The sequence below is a fragment of the Labrus bergylta genome, chromosome 4 (genome assembly GCF_963930695.1).
Source record: "Labrus bergylta chromosome 4, fLabBer1.1, whole genome shotgun sequence".
Classification (NCBI taxonomy): domain Eukaryota; kingdom Metazoa; phylum Chordata; class Actinopteri; order Labriformes; family Labridae; genus Labrus; species Labrus bergylta.
In genome coordinates, this window is record NC_089198.1 from 20,199,440 (window position 1) to 20,223,304 (window position 23,865).

The 23,865-nt window shown below is 41.7% G+C and overlaps 1 protein-coding gene across 2 annotated transcripts in view; it reads right to left on the reverse strand.

Moving 5' to 3' along the window:
- LOC109995558 (ephrin type-B receptor 1-B) overlaps positions 1-23,865 on the reverse strand; it is a 151,463-nt gene that overhangs the window by 75,487 nt on the left and 52,111 nt on the right. For both annotated transcript variants that reach the window (XM_020649312.3, XM_020649310.3), the window contains exon 3: positions 12,698-13,379. In XM_020649312.3, coding sequence (XP_020504968.1) covers positions 12,698-13,379 — 682 coding nt within the window. The remainder of the gene's footprint in view (positions 1-12,697; positions 13,380-23,865) is intronic.

The window sequence follows — 23,865 nt, forward strand, 5'->3', positions numbered from 1 at the left end:
GAACCCACATTTAACCATTAAGAACACATTTGAACTGATGCAAAAATGCTTGAAGTTAAAAGACAAATGTTGCTAACTACATGTGAAGACCAGGAAACATTAATAGTGAAGCATGTGTACATTCTGCATGACTCGATCTTACATCAAACACAGATATAAAGGCAGTTAACATGCAGCATGCACCACAGCCCTGTGCATCCGTTGCAATAAATTGCACAAACGAATGCACACAGCAGTACATAAAAAGGGCCAAATAAATATGATATGCAATGACATCATATATGCATGAGTACACACATACCCATGGACTGTAAAGCAAAAAAAACAAAAAAAAAACAGCCCATTTCTATAGATGTCATGTGGGTTCTCTACATGTCAACTGTCACGCGTGCATCCCTGTTGTCGTAATGTAAACATACATTTTGCATGATAATATATGCAAGGGTCCTTCTAAACTCTTGCAGCATCCAAAAGTGCATCCACATAACCTAACACATAGCGAGTGGGAAGGCCTTGGGTGCACACAGATGCATAGACTAACTAACACGCATGCACACACACACACACACACACACACACACACACACACACACACACACACACACACACACACACACACACACACACACACACACACACACACACACACACACACACACACACACACACACACACACACACACACACACACACACACACACACACACACACACACACACACACACACACATACCTTCCCTGGGCAGGACATATTGGATTAGGAATGATTTTTTTTTTTCTTGGCTCCATCTCAGAGGTGCTAGATTAAATGCCATTCCCACTTTACTACAGATGGCTGGAAAATAAATCATACTATCCATATACACACACGTGAAGAAATTTGCACACAAACTCACACAATCATACACAATCATACACACACACAGGGTTAAACCACACACAAACACAAACCAACACACACACACACACACACACACACACACACACACACACACACACACACACACACACACAAGCAAACAGACATAAATCCAGAGAAAGACTCGCACGGGGAGATATATAACATGTTGGCACACCCAAACACTAAAGCACCTGTATGGTCCAGCGCGTCTGCTCTTTGTATTTCAATCACTGAATCGATGGGTCTAAATTGATTGTAGCTGAGCAGGGGCCAGAGATGTTCCCCCTGGCTTGATGCCCTGGCCCTCTATTGATTAGATCTGAGAGAGCCAATTGCTTTCACACTGGATTAAGGTGTTCCGGAGCAGTGAGCAGGGAGAGAGAAACCAAGGCAGAGCAAGGGAGAGTGAGAGAGGGGGAGAGAAAATAGGATTTGCAGGTTAAGAGAAACACCAACAAAGCTCTGAGATCAGGTGGACAACCCTACTAATTAGTTAACAACCACTCTCTGTGAGGAGAAGAACATGTTTGCAACCTATGAAGCTCATACACACACATAAAAAAAAAAAAGGGGCGCATGATACGTTGAGTACGACACGAAAGCCAAAAAATAGTTTCACTAATCTACACATACAAACTCAATTGTAACAAAGACACAGAGACACAAGCACAGCACACACAGACACACACACACACACAGACACCTCTGCATTGCAATCCTTCAGATCAGAAGGCACTAACGCAGATCAAGGGTGTAAGCTCATTTGACCCTGGAGCTAAGTAGCCCAGGGCAACAGCATTACACTTCAAAGCTTCACTCTGAGTTTGTTACACATTCCAGCTCCAAAGTCTTAGGCAGTGTAACCTGGAGGAATCAAACCAAACTCAACTATCAGCCCGCATCACAGGATCTCTTCTGACCTGGATCAAATGATAAATAAACTGCAAAAAGTGGATTTTTCAAAAAAAATGTAGTGTTGCTTTGGCTCTATCTCTCTCATTGTTGCATTCATCTTCCCGTTTGTCGTATTCCACTGGGGGCAGTATTAAGCAGGACATCCACACCCCATCACTCTTCCTCCCCATACAACAATTAGGCGCTCCTGCTGGGGTTCTGCATGGAAGAATAGTAAGGGAGGGACAGGGCTAAGGAGGCCCCGGCCTCGGCCATAGACGAGTCCCTTTTGTCTGCCCAAGATCCCCTCTCTCAAATCATTTCCACAATGGAGCGGCTTCCAATCCAGATTAAGCGCTTATGAAAATGAAGAACTGTGTGCTCTGGGACGGGGCCCAGCACAGGCAACGTGGACCAGGGTCACGAGAGCCGGTAAAAGGGCCCCTCACTCCGAGTGCCTCAGATAGGCAGTTCTCAGGGAGCAGCAGACCCATTCACACAGCATTAGGAGTGTAAAGCATCACATCGACTGCACGAGTCAGGCTAGCTCAGTATACATTTGGTTAATACCTCTATTGTTGGACTTCTTCTGTATGACTGCTCTCCTAGCAGAACACGAGAGGAGGAGGACAGTGGCAGAGAGGGAATAAAAGAGGCAGAAAAGATGTGATAGAGAGGGGGAATAAAAGAGGGAGTGGAAAGGATTTGCTGGCCCATTCAAACCAGGATGGGTGTGACGCACACAGAGAGATGTCTGTACACACACACACACACACACACACACACACACACACACAGGCAAATATGCACAAACATATGAACACAAAATAATACTTTTATTCTGGAAAAAGTGGTGTGGGGCGCTGGTTAAGCTCAGTGTTTAGAGCGCACTCCTATTTACAAAGTCCTCCCTGCATCTGCCCCACGGACTGACTGTGAACCTCTGCCTTCTGGTGCATTTCATCTTATAAAAGGCGAAGACCCCCAAAGAAAGAAAATGTTGAGAAATTTACAAAAAAAAAGTTGGTGTTCATTGGAGCCTGACGTGACACAATAAAGAGTCCTGGCAAGAGTCAGGAAAGTCAACATGCAAAGCAAAAACACAAAATGATAGGCTAACACTGCTAGCAAGAGATATAAAGGTCAGTTTAGAGGAAAAAAGGAGAGACACCTGAAATAGGTAGAGAGAGAGAGAGAGGGATAGCCAGAGAGAGATAGTGAAATTGACTGAGTGTATGAGCATGTGTGCTTTTGTGTCCCTATCGCTCTGCGTTTCGCTCATTCCCCAAAGGGTCTTATTATGCTTTGCGCTGGCTCCAACACAAAAGCTGCTTCTCTGTATCTCAGCCCATCCAGCTCCCCCAGAGAACATTCTAGACACAGCAAATCCATTTGTTTGTCAGCTTCTGCCTCTATTCGGACTTGGACTAATCAGATAGTATTCTCTTTGAGAATGAGAAGCATACCACTGTGCGGCCTGGCCTCGAACTACAGTAACACTGGCCCGGCACTCAGATAACATCTTTGTTCTTACAGAGGGGATGTTTTTGTATTCGCAAAAAACTCTGCCTAGAAATCATACAACAGTCTTAGAGGGTTAGTTTGGTTGGAAAGGGGTCTTTCAGTATATATACAAGCATTATCTGTCCAATAATGAGTACATTCACTTTTAAAATATCTCACCTTATGTTGTATTAAACAATTAACTTACAAATAAGTTTGAAGGGAGTTTACCATGTTGTTGGACTTTACTTTGCTTTTTTTTTTTTTTTTTTATCCTGACGGGGGGCTCAGTTTGGGGCTGGGGGGGATAAGGAAGACATTACTAGATGCATACACTCACTGGCAAAGCATACCCATATTCATATCAGAGAGGATAATAATCGACATCCTTTCATTGAATAGCATGAGTCACTAAGTAGCCTGATTTCCACTCTCAGTCATACCAGACTGTCTCAGTAAAACACATTTCAATGATGGATCAGATAAGGGTATATCATCATATTTAATTGGTAGCACAATGTTTTATTCATTTAATTCATGTGAATACTGCAAGAATTCACAGAGATTACCTTCGTACAAAACAGAAATAGGAACACGTCTTTTTTCTTAGTGAGGATTGAAATGTGATCCAAAATGGTTTTCTTTTTTTTTGCCTCATCTACATTTTTTCACTTTTACAATCATCTTTCTGAAGTTTTCTAAACTTTGGTGAACAATAATTCCAGAAATCAATCGCACTTTCAAAAACAAGAGATTCCATCCACTACACCACGTAGGCAGCACTCAACCTGTTGACACAGACTCTGTTCCAGCTCAGCTTCAGAGGAAGCATGAAGGGTGCATGATGGGTATTCATTACACGATGCAGCCAAAAAGAGACTGAGAGGTTAGCAGGCCTGATTGGACTATATAAAACAACACATTTTTAAGGTCACATTAAAGTTGACTTGACCACGCTTATGATGAAACTCTAAGCTCTCACATCATCACATATTCACGGAAATAAACAGGGAAAAAACAGATGCGTGTGCATAGCATAGCCACACATATCTGCCTAGAAGTCTGGCTATGCTAATTCCGGTATGGGAGAAAAGCTGCAGCCCCCCAGCAAGTGTGGGAACTCAGTAAACAAATGGAGCACAAAGCACAAAGTGCTCAAAGAGAGGATTACCAAGTCGCTCTTTTTTCTCTTTCTCCTTTTTAGACACTGCCGCCTCACACACAAACACATACATTGAAAGACACAAACTCCTCCTCAGCCCTATCTTGATTCAACATTCACACACTGTCTTCTCCAGTGGGCGTTTTTTTTTTCCTTCTTCTTCTTCTGAAGACACACATAGCAGTGGGGCACTTGGCATGAGGAGTGACAACAAAGGCAAGATCAATAATTTGTCACAGAGATGTGTTTGCCAGATTGAGCTTCAGAGGCACTTCCTTGTCTGTCAGTCTGAAAAAGAGAGGCTTCCTTTGGTTTCTGCAGAACCACATGCCCTGACCCCGAGAGGTACACACTGTGTTTACTGTCAGCGCAAACATGCAATTAAACCTGCGCAATGAAACGCTGCGTTTCGGATTATGGGAGTTGTCTAATTGGTGGATAATTGCACATCGTGCAGGTTTGGAGATTGTGTTTGACCTGCCCACTTATAGGGAGACCAGTTGGTGTAGGATAATTCCTGGTGTCATAACAGAGATAACACAGACATAATTAATTTGGTATGTTTAATCAGGGACACTTAGAGAGCACTTAAAGCAGGACTTTAATGCTGTCTACTTAAAATGCATAAATTACGGCAAATGTGATTAGGTTAAGGAATTGGACGTGCAAAGTTCAGCTTGAGGTAATGGTGATTGTGAATGTGTGTGTGTTTATGTGTGTGGATTGGTTCACTTGTGTGCTGGCCTCTGACAAAAATAGAGCAAACATCTTAGATGCTTTGACCCAAAGTCCTGAGCTTTAGAGCCTTGAATTGATTTCAAGTATCCATGCAAGATTGACAGAATCAACACAAAGCATGTTGGAAATGCACTTACAGGCTTACAGGATTGGCTCATTGCAAAAAGCAATCTAACCAAGCTGACTGTATGCTGAGCAGGTACAATCACTGGAACTAAATCCCTGGAAACAGCTTGTGAGACAACTTGTTTCCACTCCCGGTCGTGGTTTTATTTTTATACTTTTAACACTTAGTACTTTATTTATTCACAAAGATTATAATCAACATGTGTTCTTTCCTCACAGCTAGACAAAAAGTTTTTGTTTCATTTGCCTCGGTTTTGAAGTTTTAGTAAATATCTGATGCCATCCCAATATAATGGAGGGAAAAATATTTTGTGTTTTTGTGAGGTGCAAACTAAATGTACCATTCAAAGGGACATTTTTAAAAAGCATGTGCAATATTTATTTCTTCCTCAACTCCTACATTGTCTTTACTAACAACTTTAAACTGAAAACTCTCTACAATGAGACAAGTATTTCAACCCCTGTCAAATCAAACCTCAGTTCTTTGCAAACTGAAATACTTCATTGGTTTCCACTGGTTGTAAATGGGAAAATGTTTTGAGTTTTTGTAAAAAAATTAAAAAAATAATAGAGAGACAGCACCTTCTAATCTCATCAGTTAGTTCTACATTTTTTACCTCATGCAAGCCTCATTCACCATCACATCCATCGTGGTTGCTTTGTTGACCAGTTCCCACTGCATCTAGTATTTACAGAGTTCTATTGCCCTTCTATAATTACAATTCAATTCCAATTAAATCGTCGCTCCACAAGTTCCACAACATAACTGTGACAAATCTGCATCTATCATCCTGCCACTGATAACCTCCAGGAAAGGATGACACAATTTCCTAGAATTGAAATGTGTCCTGCTGCTGTCTAACCAAACAGATCCTGCTGTGTTATTAGTGGAACAGTGAATATTGATGGACAGTGATGAGGGAGATGGAGAATCAACAAATGAGTGGCGCCTGTTTGAATTTTCAAAAACCAAGGTGGGGGAATCTGTGGAGAGCCTCCCCACGACTCCTCATTACTGCCTGCTGGAGCAAACCCCGACAGAAAAAAAGGGTGGGTTTTGGGTGCAGAATACTAGAGTCAAGACAGTTTTTGAAACTGATGCTTCTCTTGTCATTGAACTTCTACAACACAGAGAAGCAGACGGACACTTCTCTGCAGCATTATTGATGATGTTTTTGTGAATGTGCAGCAATAACTTAAAAGCATAAGGTGCACAATTTGATTGATTGGGGTCACAGTTGGGGTGAGCGGGTGAAGTGGTGCCCCCTGGTAGCGCTGGGCTTTTGTGTTTTGCCAGCGAGGGTGACATAGGCAAATTGAGTGGAGCCCCAGCCATCTGCTGAATGTTAGGGGTCCTTTGTGTGTCTCCCTGTGTCCCTCAGTGGCCCCCAGTGTCCATCACTGAGCAAGGAAAGGAGAAGAAATGCGAAGTATGAAGTAGGAAAAAAAAAAAAAAAAGGAGTGGGTGAGTAAGATAGGAGGAGATGTCGGGTCAAAGTGGAGTCTCCCTGAAAAAGTTCCTGTGCAGCAACCAAGTAAGGACCAAGTGTGAGATGACAATGAAAGGCTAAGGGGGGAAAAAAGCCCAGTGACCAAAAACGTGGTCTGAAAAGGACTGAAGGTTAAAAAAGCAGACAAAAAGAAACCAGAGAAGAAAAGAAAAAGACAGAGAGAGTGAAAAAATAATAGGAGTAAGGAGTATGTGCCCCTCCATAGGGGATAGGAACAGCTCTGTGTGTGGTTGGTATATCCATTATGTGCAAACAAAATCTCTGAATTCCCCCTCGCATTATTAGGGACTGACTCTGTGGTTGCAGTGAGAGCAGCGCGTCTGTGTTTGGGGTCATTACAAACACTCTGTTTGGGCCTTATATTCAAAGAGTCTTTGTTTGGGTCACACTCTTTCACCACTGCTCTCTGCCATCTCCCCTATTCAGCCCATTGAGAGCCATGGAAACAAGAAGTCTTTCACTCTCTGCTTTTCTCTGTCTCGTCCTCTTACTACTCCATCTTTGTCTTCATAACACTGGTCCTCAATGCCATATAGGACTAATAGGAACAGGACGAGTCAGACGCTCACTTAATTGGGCTCCAAGGTGACTTGGTAGGTCTTGGCGTGCTTGTGTGTCTTTGAGTGTGTGTGCTGCTGGGTACACACGGATGCCTCTCTGCAAATGAAGTAAACTCTGCCGAACAGAGGTAGACAAGGCCAAATGGGCTGGAATTGGCTCTAATAGCTTAGCGGGCCTTTGTGGGTCCTAACTGCCACATCTTTTCCACTTAGATAAGACATATAAAGAAGTAATCAAAGCGTCAGTGGAGCAAGAAAACAAAAAGTTTACAGTAAGAGGCCAACAAATCCAAACTCTAAAGCTCTAAATGAATGAAAATTCTTGCAGAGATTCAGGGGTTATAGGTTCTTTAAGTAGGATTTGTAAAAAATATGTTCTTACTTCAGTTAGATCCTCTTGTCTCTCTAAAACACGCAATATGATCTTAATATGCCAGATAGTTGCTGTCCATAACAATGAACTCCACAGTGGTTTATAAGCTTTAAGGCTAGGGTTAATAATGTGATTAATGTGCCTTAAACACTATATTCTACATTTTCAAAAATGCACACATGGACGAACTGATACTGTTTCTGAGCGTTTGGCCGAGATGTGTGTTTATGTGTGTGTGTGTGTGTGTGTGTGTGTGTGCACGCGCGTGCCCGCACCCCATGATGGCAGCCATTAGACAGGAGTAAGGCAGCCATGATGAATCGGCACTTAGCCCAGGGAAGCGCACTTGCTCAATGGGCTGTGAATCTCCCGCTGCCTCTGTCAGCCTGCGGAATGTTAAATAAAGTTATTTGAATATTTGTAATATTAATGTGCCAGCGTGTCAAAAGCCCGCCAGAGCCTAACGGTGAGGGAAAATATGAGAGGATTCATGCTGCTGTGTAGGCCTGCCTACAGGGCTGCTACTGTGAGGGATGAACTTAAATACCGACTAAATAAATACATAATCATGGATGGCGCACTAGATTATCAGGTTCTATGAATAAGTAAACAGAAAACATTATGGATAAAATACGAGTCATTTTATGTATTAGTTTTATTTCTGTAGTATCCAGTTCAAGTCTTAAATATGGTTCCTTGAATTCATTGATACTATCATCGGTCCTCAAATCAGCCTGCAAATTCAAGAAGGTAAGGAGACGGGGAAAACGGAGAACCAATCAGCTTCGAGCATGGTCAACCAATTACAAACACAGACCAAAATTGGAAGAAAGCCTTGTAGAATCAGACCACAAGGTTTATAGACTCATGGAAAGCATTTATCAGCTCATAGGAAAATCTGAACAATTAGAACGTTAACAGGAACAATTAAGATGTATTGAATTGTACTCCATAGTATGTCATTCAGCCTAGTTTACTCTGAAACAATTTATGCCACGTCATTCACTTTAAAAGTTTAAACGGCAGAATAATTAGCTTACCAGGGAGTTTTAATCACTTTGTATATGAGAGTACAAGGAACATTAAAATGAACAATGATTATTAAAAGAAAACACAAAGATGGATGTGAAGGAAAGGTAATGAAGGTGATTCTATCAATCATGCAGCACCGAGACCACAACATCGACCATGAGAGGGATTCACTTAAACCATCGAATCAGTCTTTTCTAAGACACTTGAGCTCAGCAGGACACAAACACAAACATACGCAAGGCAAGCTTTGCCTTGGTGGAGTTAGTGGGGTGCTATTTGGAGAGTCTCCGCTCGATTTACCAGGGAGGGGATAAAATATTTAGCAGATTGCTTACATAGCCAAGGGGGAGAGAGAGGGGGGAAGAGAAAGAGGAAAATTGAAAGAGAGAGAGAGAGGGAGAGAGAGCGATAGGAATAGGGGAGGATACCCAAATGGCTTGTGTGGGAGCTGGGGAGCTGGTAATGAGGATGGCATGCTGGCATCATCGTTACAGAGCACAACAACTCTACATGCTCTCTGTGCCTAACTGACAGCAGGCCTTACACACACACACACACACACACACACACACACACACACACACACACACACACACACACACACACACACACACACACACACACACACACACACACACACACACACACACACACACACACACACACACACACACACACACACACACACACACACACACACACACTCTACATTAACACATCGCTACCTGTCACTAATTAAAATATATAAATTAGAGAAATTGCAATCAGGAACAGAGAGGCAAAGACACGCTGACACAACACACACAAAAAATTATGTTAGGAGCACACACACACACAAACACACACACACACACACACACACACACACACACACACACACACACTTGATGAACACAAGATACATTATTTGTCACTTACTACTCTCTTCTAATAGCATTTTATAGAAAAGCTCAATGTTGAAATACACGTTTAACCTATGGATTTTTGTAAGATTTAAATTCTATGTTTTTTAAAGTAGTGCGTGATAGACTGAATTTGGGTTGTATATGTTCTTTACAGGAAAAAATGGTCCCTAGAATGTTTGATATCAAGTGAGACTGATTACCTCATCACAATATCACACTTGGACTTTTCTCGTATTTTCTGATTTCCCACCTCCATGCACCACAATGCCTTCCCTTTTTAATATAATACCTTTCCTTCTCATGTTTCACTCAACAATAGGAACTATTTCAGCGTTAATCTGTGTGCTCGTTTTCTTTCTTTGTTCCTGTTACTTCGTCTCTAATGGGCAATTACTTCAGAACCAATGCTGAGGCCATGTTATTGCAGCAACCCTCAATTGATTGGTTACCCGCAGTACTCTCCTTCCTCAAGCACTTTAAGGTTAGATTTCCTTGTTTAAATAATGGATTGCAAGCCTTTGAAATAAAAAAAAGGACTGCGTGGGAAAATAAAAGGTTGAGATTGCTCTTATTGGAGGGGCCTTATAGTGGAGATGAGAGGGGAACAGACTCCAGATGAGTCTCAGGAGAGTGGGCTTGATATGAGACACAGAAATCGCGGCATGCATGCTTTTGCAGACCATTGTATGGGTAGTCCTTAGACTTGAGTTCAACCTATGCATTGTTTAACAGGTTATACTTCTTTCTAAAGCCACACACCAACAATTACCTCACTCCATAAGCCTTTTTACATACCACCCAAAATGCTATATTACCATCTGAGAGAGAGAGAGAGATGTCAGACTTAACCCAGCAGGAAGTCCACTTGCTGTGGGTACTTAAAGAAGTAAGCAGGAGGGATTGTGGGAATTAGTGGAAATATACGTCTCCCCATCTGTTCAAAGGGCCTTTGTAGTGCAGTCTAAAGTGGGGGCTGGGTATGTGCACGTTGCTGTACGTGTGTGTGTGTGTGTGTGTGTGTGCGCGTGTGTGGTGTTTACAGCAGTACCAAAGCCCCCCACTAACACTAGCCTCCGACTAACACTTGGGGATACCTGGCTCCAATTACCTTTCTTTGAGAGTGCTTAAGGTAAAGGTAAATTCCATGGAGAAATAAAAAAGGTAAATTCCATGGAGAAAAAACAAACTGCAAGAAAAATAATATTCATACATCAAAGCCTGGAGGTTTGTTTGCATCAGAAAACAGGCAAGTTATTCAGTGCTTTTGCTGTAAAATCCCTGTACTGAACTTCACTTGACGTTTAACCTTTACAGTATTATTATATGCAATAATACATTTCACATACAATGATAGTCTGTGGTGATAGCAGTCCATTCACAAAGGTTTTTAATAAGTATGTTGAACGAAAGATGAGTTTTCATTATAAAAAATGCAAGTGTTTTTATTTTCGCTAAATTATTGCGAGAATAAAAACTGGCAATCCTGTGGAAACTGTTCTTATTATTAACTGAATCTATACCATACCTGACACAACATACGTCTATAAAGATCAATTTTCTTTAACGTCTACTATATTTGCTGCATGTCTGTTGACCCATCAGCAGCTGAAACGATGGAACAACAGCTAAGATTTTTGGAAACATATCGGTTAAATGAGTCAGAAATTAGAAAACTGTGGTCGGTTCTGTCAGTTGCCGTCATGTATAACATAACATTAAATCCTTTGAGTAACAGCTCAAAATGTTGTTTACTTTGACATTGGTCTGAAACTTCCTTTACAAAATTATGCTCGTGCTGTTTTAAACATCACACAACTCATGTTCCCTTTATAAATGAGTTCAAATAAAGATTCACAGTTGGGAAACTAAAGTCATCTCGGTGTAGATTAATAGCGCAGTATGTGTGGCGAGCCAACAAAGTTTGTTTTTAAATTATGTAAATTAAGTGTACCTTGCACTGAAACATGATATAATAACCATGGAAACACAGTTGGAGACACTGAAATAAATGAGCTGTGAACATTGTTAGGCAGGAGGAGGTGAAATTACAAAATGTACTTCCATCTATGCTTCAATCCAACCATCCTTTGCCTCGTCATTCTCATTTCAAGTCCTTGCCAAGTGTTTGGTTGTCTATGTCAGTGTATGGCTGTATTTTAGGTAGCCTATAAAGCATCGCAAGGAGGATACAGTATAGTCAGTCCCACACTGTGCTTTGTAGATATGTGGCACTCTCATATCTGTTTATTGATCAGAGCAGATGTGCGTCAATCAATCTTATCAGGGCTCCACACACTCTGCTGCTCACCTCCAGAGGCAGGCCAGCCAATACTGCACCACAATGAGAGCCCCGAGCCGCTCGTATTATCTTCAGATACCTTGAGCAAATTTTCTCTTTGTATGTATGTGCGTGACTGAGTGAGAATAACAGCATGCAGAGCGTAAAGGTGTATTAGAGGACAGCCAGAAAGAGAGAGAAAGTGACAGCTTGAACTGAAACCCTCGTCTTTATGTACGTGTTATTATCTATTCCTTAGAACTTAGTCTTCCACACATCATACTGTGGCAGACTCAAACCTCTCGCCATCTGTAAAGTAGGCTGCACAGAAGGCTGGCATTCGCTACAGATTAAAAATCAATGCTAATGTGCCTTTCTTGTACACTGGAGGTGGATGTGATCAAGGCAGAAGTACGGTGCATCATGCTCAGCAAAAAGCATGAAACAAAATCAGTCAGCCATCCCAATGATGCAGAAAATGTTTGATCCAAGAAGGACTGGTGCCTTGTTATTATGCAGGTTTAAAATAGAACAAATACATATCAACTGTCTATTTATTTCTGTCATGAATGATTCATCATTTTAAAGAAGAGCAAACCAAAACTCAAGGGGAAAAGTTGGATGTCAGTGTCTGGCACATTTAAGAGGTAACACACATAAGTGGCAACTACTGGATGATTCTGAGAACTGAAAGTACATTTACTGATTACTTACCTCGACATACGTTTCCATTGTCAGGTTCAAACCCGGCCTTGCATGTGCAGCTTCCAATAGGAACCATCCACTCCCCATCTCCATTGCAGTACAGCTTTATAGGGACATCTACTTCCTCCGAGTTTGGAATGCAGATTCCTCTAGCAATAACCAGGGAGGTGCTCTCAGCCCCCGTCATGGTCTCCGGAAAGATTGCGAAGTTCTGCACCACACTTGGGCACTTCTTATAAAAGACCCTGACTGAGAGTAGAGACATGCAAGCACCGTAGTCCTGAAAGGCCAGGTAGAAGCCATTTTTAGACAGTGGACCAAAGCTCCGCACTTCTGTGTTGACCTTCATCAGGCGCCCGCCAAAGTCCACCTGTGAGAAGCTTTCATCTGCAGCAATGGTGTCCACCTTGAGGTAGGGGGCCTCCATCCAGAAGGCAGTGCCTTTAGTGGCAATGACTGCGTCAGTTTCATAGTAGTAGAGGTTAAACGTCTCCTTACACGAGCCGGGGACATTGGGGATGGAGCTGCAGTCGCGCACGGTGAATCGAATCTCCACGTAGATGCGCTGCGCCCCACGCCGATCAATGAAGGTGGTGAGGAGCCAGTTGTTTTGACTTGGCTCGAAGACATTGCACACCTGGTATGTCCTGATGGTGTTGAGGTTTTCATCATAGCCGCTCACCTCCTCCCACTACAGAAAGAGAAATAGAGAGAAGAGTGCACATGGTTGATTATTAATCATCTGTGATAAATCTGTGCTGCTTCCTTACTTGTGTCTGGAGAGAATGCTAATATTAGCTGAGCCACAGAGAATTTGTACACATATCTGTAATCTCCCTAAGGGTCCAAATTTGAGTCTACTTCCTGGATTAACAGAAAGAGAGCCGTCCGTCGAGCTCCGAGGCTTATTTGTCCACTGAGAAAACAGACATTTCCTTCATTTTCTGCATAATAAACAATTCCTCAAGTGCAGCAACAGAAAACACACTACTTTGCCATCTTGTTCTCAAAAAACACTCAACAGCTGTAATATGTGTACTGCCGGCGTATAAGCACAGGCCCAGTAATTACTTTGGATGCCCAGCTATTTGCAGTCTATGTCGAGCGTGGCTGGTCACTAAGTTGACACATTATAAATATGGTGTGTAACAAATTCAAGATTATGCACCATTGAATTACAATTAGAGAGACGAGGGCTGCTGCATGGCAGCCAAGAGCTTCTTTGATGTAGAGGCATGGGTGAAAACTGAGCTGGAATTACACTGCAGTCCATTTCCTGCAGGTGTGACCCAGAAAGTATGATAGATGAGCCTCAGATAACCCCTTGTTGTTGACAAAGTGCGCCCAAAAAAATAAGGAAAATGTGCTATCAACATGTGAAAGGTATCACTAAGAATCAGTAAAATAAATCCCTGACCTAAAAAGAAGCTTGTCTTTATTATGGCAACTTTTAATTCGTTAAAGACAACTTCCAAATATGGGCTAATAGATTTAGACAGATATTAAATATTAGTTACATAACTTGAAATGAACATGATTTTGGTCTGGAAGGTTATTTGAATTTTTGGGGGAATTGTTCCTTTCAGATAACGTCCACTGTCTGAAATAAAACTATACTTTTTACTCCAGTTTGAAGCAACAGCTTGGCTCAGATTTATTTCTCAAACCCCCCAAACCACCAATGATCCAAACCGCTGTAGGCGAGGAGGAGTTAATGAGGTCTACAGCGGAGTGAGTGGGCCTCCAGTCAATTCATGTTTCTTGTGTGCATATATCTCCTGGTACTTCCTCCTTCTTCTGACCTTTAAAGCCCTGGCCGCTCAATCAGGCCTAATGGAGAGGGGAAGACATCAGCGCTCCTCACACAGCACCGACAACGGAAAATGATGGAGAAGATTCAGAAATCTTTCGACATAACTTTGTTAAAACTGGGGATTTTCAAAGTTTTCCCCAAAAAATGGAGATAAGACGTATTCGTCCAAGGAATAAGAAGCAAAATCTGTAGAGAACACATTTTTTGGGTCATGTTTGGGCAAGAAGAAAAAGGAGGGAGAAGACACAAGAAGTGTAGTGACACTGCTGACATGATAAACGAGTTTACAGAAATCTGAGGTGCAAATTAAACCCTTTTTTTTCGCCACCAGTCCCTGTGAGCCCACTCTCCTCTCCTCTCTCTTCCCTGTCTGCTTCCCTCTCTCGTCTCTGCTCTGTAATGACCATTCATCAGCATTACAGGAACCTGTCCCTTTCAGCACTGCCTTTTCATTAATACAGCCAGCCCTAGGCTCCTCTGCACCCGTCTGCTCCCGTCTAGGAGGGGGTCTTCACTGCCCCTCGTCTAGCCAAATGACCGCCATCTTTCACGCCAGTGAGAGGCCAGAGGCATCTCAGATAATGTCTGTCTGAAATCTGTCCAGGACTTCATTGGTTCATATAATAACTAAGTACAATTTCCTCTTTTGTAGATAGTCTGTGTCACCATTGTGTCAGAGACAAATAAAAGTATTACAAGTTGGATTAGCTCCTTTGCAGAAACAGTGCTAAACAATTTCCTCATATCTTTTCAGCAGTCTGCATTCATCTGCTGCTCATATCTGTGTGTTAGTGTGTGTGCGTGCTCAGGGAACGTGCTGTTTATAATTTGATGCTTTACCAACCGCATATTGATTTGCTGGCTGTTGCTTTGCTGCCAAAGAGCTGGAGGGTAAATGCCACATTTCTGCTTCTTCAGGTCCAAAACAATTGATTACTCTTGGTATCAACATCCGAATCCATTCTTAAGGATCTTTATCATTTTCTCCTTTTCCAAGAACATTAAAATGCTTGTGACATGTGCATTAAAGAGGCAAGGACACTCTCCGCTCCAGCAGCACATGCATTACAGTCACATCAATACTCTCTATACATTTCTTATTTCTATTTCTTCTGCAGACCTTTTTACATCATTTAAATCAAAATTTTCTCCTGCACTTCTCTGTGACATCTCTTTGACCTTGCAGGAGAAAAGAGAAAAGAGAAGGCATTATCACCTGTCACCTAGCTGATAATGGAATTCCCTGGTCTTTGCATCCATTTCTTCTTCAAGGATTTGTGAATAAAAAAAAACACTGTTAGTCCGTGTGCTGTGTATATTTAGTCCATGCATTATGGAGCTAAACATAGATGTATGTTCGGGACATGTATCATTCATATCGGCTCAAGGTGAACAAGGTGCAAGATGGGGACAGAAGAGTCATTATCTCCATGTTCCTGAGTGTTTCTCATCTTACAAACACATCCCCCACATGGTTTCCATGTTGAAGATAACCCATCAGTTTCGGCGATAGAAGATAATTCTATTTCCATCGCAGTCAAGTAAAGAAAAGAAAATGGAGTAGCAGTTGATGCGGATAATATTTAGATGAAATGGAAAAAAAGGTATAAGCAAAACAATGAAAAGGTTGGAGGCTTTAGCTTTGTGGCTGACAAATTAGGTTTGATTCAATACTGATACCAGTATTAATATCAGTATCTCATACAGATACCATTATCAACATTGGTACCAATATTGTTAATGAGGACTGACTGGTATCGTTATCGGCCCCTGCCTAAAATACAGACCTGTGATTAGGCGAGTTATGCCAGTAAACAAAAAAATCTCATACCAGTACATATTATAACAAAACATTTTTTTTCATTTAAATATTCATCAGACGATGACAAACAACCACAGCAGTGCGCTAGATAAGGGTGTCATATTTGTCAGTCTAAAAATTGTCAGCAATCAGATAATTTTCTACCACTCATGTTGTTGTTGTTTTTTTTATCTCACTGATTTTGGCAGGATACTGATTTTGAAGGTATACTTGGTAGCTTTAGTTGTGACATCAGAATCTGTCATAGGACAAACAAAAAGGTATCAGAACATCTCTGTGACCTACATCACTTTTGAGAGTGGTCAATAAAGTAAGCTCTCCTGATTAGTTTTCAAGCACACATTTCTGTACTGATATCTGTTGCACCAATCTCACTGTACATAAACTGTGTCACTGATAATACATCAGACAAACACTGGGAGCCTCTTTACACAACACTCATCTTTAACGCCAACTGAATGCACCCATTGGCTCCACCGTAATAGCTTTCCTTTTGCCACTAATACAGGAGACACTCTTTCTCTGCCCCTGATTGTCAAGTGTGCCCATTGTGTGTGTCATTATGGCTGCTCTGTTTTATGGCCGGTAGCAAGGAGATGGAGGAGCTATAGATTCACAGAGCTTAATGTTTGTGTTAATGACCAGTCACAGCTAGCTGAGCCGCAGAAGAGAGGGCGGGGGACAGCAAGAAAGAGACAGAGTGATGGATAAAAGAAATATACAGGAGTGGAGGGGAATCAAGGAAAAGAGGGGGGGGGGGGGGGGCTGCAGTAATATATTCAGGCTGATGTTCCCCATCCCACTGCCTCAGCTCACCGCCATCAATACTCTGCCCTCATAAAGGCCATTCATCACATTGATCTCCTGCCATTACCTTCAAAGGCTAAAATAACACAGAGCAGCTCAGATGGCCACAGTGTTGCTCTGGAGGACTATCGCTTCCAGCCATGAGTGGGGGACAAGTCGAGCCCCAATTGCAAGGTTACCTATCAGAACATGGATGTAACACCTGTGGACAATAAGAGGAGAAATGGACTGGACTAATGAGTCATTTAGAGCAGGCGTAATGGGAACATTACATCAGCTCCCATACACATCCTGCACTAATACCGCCTAGCAAAAGCTACTAGACCGTTCCCCGGGAAAAGGAAAATAGAATGTCTTAGGAAATAAAACAACATAATTTGCTTTTAGACTAAAAGAAAGTACATGTCAATGTAATTACTGTGCCATGCTCTTATTCCCACAATAATTCCCAGGTCTCTGTTGTTTGTGTTTTGCAATCTCAAGTGAAACGACTTTTTAAGGCAAATTCCTCCAAAGTGGCCATTTGTTTGATTTGTCAAACTAAAGCCTGGCTCACACTGTGCGATTTATCCCCGATTGTATAAAAGCCGGGGTGACATGTCAGCTCACACTGTAGGACTGAATCGTTTACAACGCCCAACCAGACCTTGAGATTTATGTGCTCACACCGACTGATTGTCGGACATGGCCGGAGAGCTCACACTGTACGAGTGAAAACGGGATGGAGCGTTGACAATTGTTAATAAAGTTTCATTTGAAAACTCCAGAGGGCGGTGGTTGGTGAAAGAGAAGGAAGTGGAAGTTGTTGTAGGATAGAGGAAAGTTGATACAATCGTAGCTATATGGATACAAGTTTCAGAAACGTGCTGCACTGATGATCTGTACAGAAAAGTAAAAAAAAAAAAGAAGCACCCTGCCGCTGGTCGCCATGACTACATTCCTCCCTTGTCTCTCGTGATTATATTGTAGTCACACACAACTTCTGCCAGACCCTTTCATGACGTAAACGTCAAGATTTTAAATTCTAAATCTCAAACGTGTTTGAAATAAATCGGGGTGTCCCCGACGATCACCGGGCAGATCGGGGACGTTAAGATTGGATCTTTGTACCACTCACACTATAAAATAATCTGAGCAGATAATCGGCTCCGAGCAACCTGAAGTCGGAAGCGACCCTGAGATTGTCGGGAAGGAAGAATCGGAGCTCAAATCGGCCCAATTATCCTGCAGTGTGAGCCAGGTTTAAGGCCTTAAACAAAGGAAGACTAAAAAGACTATTTAGTGAAGGGGGGTAAATGGTTGCCACAAGATGAAATTCTGGCAAGGAGTATGAGCTATGCAATTTCTGTCCTGATGTACTGTAACTCTACCCTCAATCAAACAAAACCATCCAAATTGCTTAGCAGGAACAGGTCTGGTTGTGGCTGGGGCTACACATAAAGACAGGTCACGACTACTTTTAGCTCATTATTCACCATCTTTTAATTCACTTGATCTTGAAGAATGGAGAGGCATCTTTGTGCTGATCTTTAACCTCCAGACTGCTGTCGACTGACACCTCATTTGGCCAATTATGTCCATCCAATCACTGCCTGAGTTAAAAGGAGGTGCCTGCACCTATTCTGATTCTGATGATGTTTGTTTATCTGGCCAATTGCACACAACTGTGCCAATGATATTCTGAACACGCGCTTCAATCAATAACCTGGGGTGATTAATACCTGCTCATGCTTAGCAGATTGATCAGAAATTCATTAAAACTATGAATAAGTTGATATTTATACCAAGACATGCTACGAGAAAATAATTCTCTCACTCTGAGTGCATCACGGGACCCCTGGAGATTGTGTTTATTTATATCTTGAACCCCAAGAGGATTGGCCGGCACGTTAGTGAGCGCTCTCTACCCAAGAGTTGTCCGTTCATCTATCATTGCGGGACTAAAACATGTGGGTGGATGCAAGCAGGAGATCGCTTTCATACTACAGGACATTTCAATAATGAGCCTATTTGTTATTCATGACAAGACAACATTGTTCTGAGGCAGGGAAAGTAAACCGTCATTGAATCCATGTTTTTAAGAATTAGACATGAATAAATCAGGATTTAAAGGCCTGGCTTTTCCCTTTTGATAAAAGTGAAGAGAGAAAGAAAAAAGCAATGGAATCGCATGCAGGTGAAATTTGCATCGACAGATTCTTAAAGGCCAAGGTCTCAGAAGGACAGTGGATTATACCTGGACATGAAAAGCTGAGACAGGGATTGAACTCTTAATGCCCCTGCTGAAAGAAGCTCCTCTCATTTTGCAAAGCTCACTGCCGACAGTAATCACAAGCTAGATAGCTTCTTTTTTTTTTTTTTCTGCCAAGGCTGCCTCGTATCCCTCTGACTTAATGAGTACATTTGCATTTCAACCTTTGGGGTCTGTTCCTTGAAGTCAATAGACTGGTCATGTCATATACATTAACGCAACATCTGGTTGGCTTTAATAATAACAGCAACTACATTTACTTTTTTAGACACATACTCATCGCCGCTTAAAAATTCACATTTTCTGATGCTAATCCTCATCTCCCAACTCGCAACACAAACACACACACACATAGCACTGGAGTGTGGCATTTAAAATATGCAGCGGCATGATTGCTTTTATCATTTCTGATCAGCTGTGTTATTGAATGAGGGTACGCTGTCGGACCAGTTGCATGGGAATTATTATTTTGCGGGGGCATCTGCGGCCTAGTTCCGCCTGGCTGGATGTGATGGATGGGGAGGAAATGGTGATGTCTGAAACACTCCCAGTCCTGCCAGATCCCAGCCACTACATAATTACAGTCACACAGTTTGACAGAGCCCAAAGAGAACTGTGTTTGTAAGTCTGTATGCATCAGAATGAGACTCATTGAAGATGTGCCACGCCCATGACCCAGATCGATGCTTTTACCGAACTGAGGTGAGCAGGGAAGTGCATGATGCTGAGTATAACCAAAAACAAACTGAGCTTTTTTTTTTATCTGTTATGGTAGCTTTCATGCTAAAACTGAATGAATCAATTAATAGTTGTATTTTTGTCATGCACCAAAGAACAAAAACAGTCAAAAATGTGTGTGAATATTCCACTTAAAAAACACAAAAATATCACCCCTTTACATGTTTACAATGGTCCATTTCACATAATAAAATTCAAGCAATCAATGACCAAAATCATAATTGGTTCAAGTCCAAGGCTTATTTCTACATACAATCCTTAAAATAATCCAAAATATCAGCAATACAAGAACAAAAGCAGATTTAGCCCAAAATATTCCTTCATTCTGTATGCTTTCATGCCAAGGAAAAATGTGCTGTGTTGGCACATTACTTGCAATTTGGTCTCATTATAACCACCCGAATCTCTTTGATACTGCTTATTCCTTAGACCCTAAAAGAGATGCACATAATGTGGCATCACACTGTGCCATTCAAGAGAACAGTCTACACAGGCGCCTCACTTTTCCACTCTCCTCCATCCAACTTTGGTAATGTTATTATCGAAGTCCACATTTTCAATTACGTGCTGCTTTCTTCAAAGCTGCAGCTGCTCTCCTCAACTGAACACGTTCATTGATTGATCTGCTGGTAAACACATCTCTCCAAGTTATTGTGGGAGTTACTAAATGCAGCTTCTACTGTTTACACTGAAACCAGTAGGCTGCAAATCGACAATGTATTAAAGAAGAATTAAATGTGGTAACTGCAGGCAATTTAGCTTCTTTGTTTCCCACGAAAGTAGTTACAAATCTAACCATTAATACAAACATAATTCAAAGGGATTAGTGGGTGGTGGAGCTTCTACAAGGTTGCTTTACGTAGGTGGAAAAAAGGAAAGCAATAAATAATTGAAAAATACAGCAGCTGATGATTTCAATAGAAATGAAATAATATAATATTTAACACTCAAGACTTGGCAATTAAAGCGACAAAAGGTACTATGAGTATTGACAAGAATTAAGTCCTCATACTTTTTCTGACTACAACTAAGTCAATATTTCATAAGTCAACTACAGTTGTAAAGTTACAAGTTTTGACTGATACATAAATTGTTCATTTGTTCATGTGCAATAACTTTAAAATGATAAACTGACTGAATTCATGTATTTATTTTATGATTTTGATCTTTACACAGTTACCATATAATGACTGAATACAAAGGCTTAAAATAAATCAGTGACAAAAACAAGGTTAATGTATTTGTGGGGACAACAAAGCACTGTTTCCTGTACTTTTATCTCTTAAAGCAACTGGTAACACCCACTCATGTGGTACCTTCAGAGAGACCATGCACTCACAGTGCCTCTGCATGGCTTTCAGTTTCCAGTAACAACATTACCTCAAGTCACCCCGGGTGAAAGGCTTAAGCCGTGTGTTTATTGAAATATGACAGCCTCTGTGACCTCATGAATCTATTGTGGAGGAAGATAAGGAGGAAGACTAAATGATTCACCAGCACTGTGTATATTGGAGATGTGCCTTGTTGCACCAGCAGGTCTGTTTGGAGAAGAAAATACAATCCTAGAGAGGAAAGAAAGAGGGTAAGAAAAGGAGAGAAATCTACAGAAAGAGCATGCTGAATGTAAAGAATAAGAGCTTAAATAATTCAGCGTAAGGACAGGTACAATAGAGTGATGAACAGATTTGAATTGTTTAAAAGAGAGGTAGGAGTGAGAGCTATGCAACAAATAAATGAAAGTTGTAAGCTGTCATTCTGCAGGCGTCCTATGGCAAACAACAAGGGTCATTTAGCGGCAAAACCGCTGAGAGAGGGGACAGGAGAATGGTAGGTTTCAAGGCTTGTGGGTTCAAAGGGGGCCCCTGCTTGTTCACATGTAGTGTGTGTAGAAAATTGTCCAAAGCAAGACACTTGACAGCAATTTCCTCTAGAAAAAAAAAAGCTGGGGGAGTGAGGTGAAGATGGAGCAAAACAAAAAAAAAGGGAGTCCGTGACCAACAGGCTATGTACAAAAAAACTGAGGAAAAAAAGACAGCAAAGGAGTGAGTGGAAAAGGATGGAGGAGAAGAATGGGGAGGATTTAGTGCTATTTCCACCAGCTCTGCAAGACCGCTGAAATAGCAGGTGCTATAGCAGGTAGTGGGGTTAGACACACAATAACTCCCACACACATAATTCACACTCGGCTTTCAGAAATTCACTCACACTCCCCAAAAGGTTTGCCAAATTATGGATAGGCTCATTTCTCCTTTCTCTTTTTTTTTTTGCCCCAGTTCCTAACACATCCAAGAGAATTCTTACATGTGAAATTTGAAGGGGGAAATCCACAAAAAGGGAATCAATAATTGAGGTAGCCACATGTTATTTTGTTTGAAGGGAGGATAATAAAAGGTGGCAAGGAATTTTGAAAAAAAAAACCAGCCTGAATCCTTCTGTATTGATTCTGTTTATTTAACTGGAATGTTAAAATGCTATTTAGAGCTAAAATATGACATGGGTGCAGCTCTACAGAAAACACAAGACTATCACAATAACATACAATAGAGAACATGAAGGCTGCAACAAAATGCCAAACACAGGCAAACAGACACACACAGAAGGACATGGATGCATTGTGAAATAAGTCATTCATTTTCTTGCAGTCCTGCTCTTCATGCTGCGTTATTTGACCATGTCTAAGCTCAGAGCAGATTCAGCTGTCTGGCTGCACACCTAAATCACACTCTTTAACTACTGAGGCAAAATATGAAGGAGGTCTCACTCCCACTGGTATCACAATGTCAGCCATCTGTGTATTTGCAGGAATCAGCACACACATTAAAAAAGTCATTACTGGAGAGTTTATGAGAAGTTAAGGGAGTGCATGTGCTAATGCATGTTTCACTAAATTCTTGTACATGTGTGCAGTTTTAAATGAGTTTGTGGATGAGTGTTTTATGCATTATATGTGCATGTGTGTGCATGTAATGGAGACACGTTTTTTCACTTGGCTGCTGAAGCACAGCAAGTATGACTCACTGTCATTTTCCCCCGTTCCATGCATTTCAGTTGAGCTCTGCAGGTTCAGAGTTCTTTCTCCATCCTTTCTCTCTCTTAATCTCCCTCTCTCATTCTGCCTTTTAACTCACCATTGTTCCTATACTTTTATTGTGCAAAGTTGCATACTCACTTTTTTTTTTTTTTCTTTTGCTCTTCTTTACTTTCATTGCTTTTCTTTTCCCTCCTGTTTTCCCTTCTGCGCAACGAGCCACAGCCTGTCTGTCCGTCAGGAAATGAATTATTGAGGTGTATTGAGTCTGGTCAGCAGATGGTGGGATGGCTGTTACGGATCTATCTGCGCTCTTTAGGAATCGCTGAGTGTATGCCGACACCTGTCCAGTTAAGGCCCACATGGAGCTTTGCTGAAGCCTCCAGCGCAGTGGGGGGAGATTGGCCCGGATTGCCCTAAACCTGTTCTTCTCCAGCAGCTTCTGCACTCGCACACGCTCACATATGCAGGTGCACATATGCAAAGGCACACTTAGGCTCCATAAAATATGCCTGAGCACACACAAGACCTACAGAAGGGAAATGCATTGGAGAGTAAATAAACACAAACACGTCAGGGTGAGATCCATTCTCTCTCCATCATTGTTATGCACCAGCTACATCCAAAGGACAGAGGTATTTTCCTCAAAAATCTCTACCATATTTTTTCTGCTTGTATCTCACACCCCAGACCTTTCCCCAACCAATACTTAACCTCC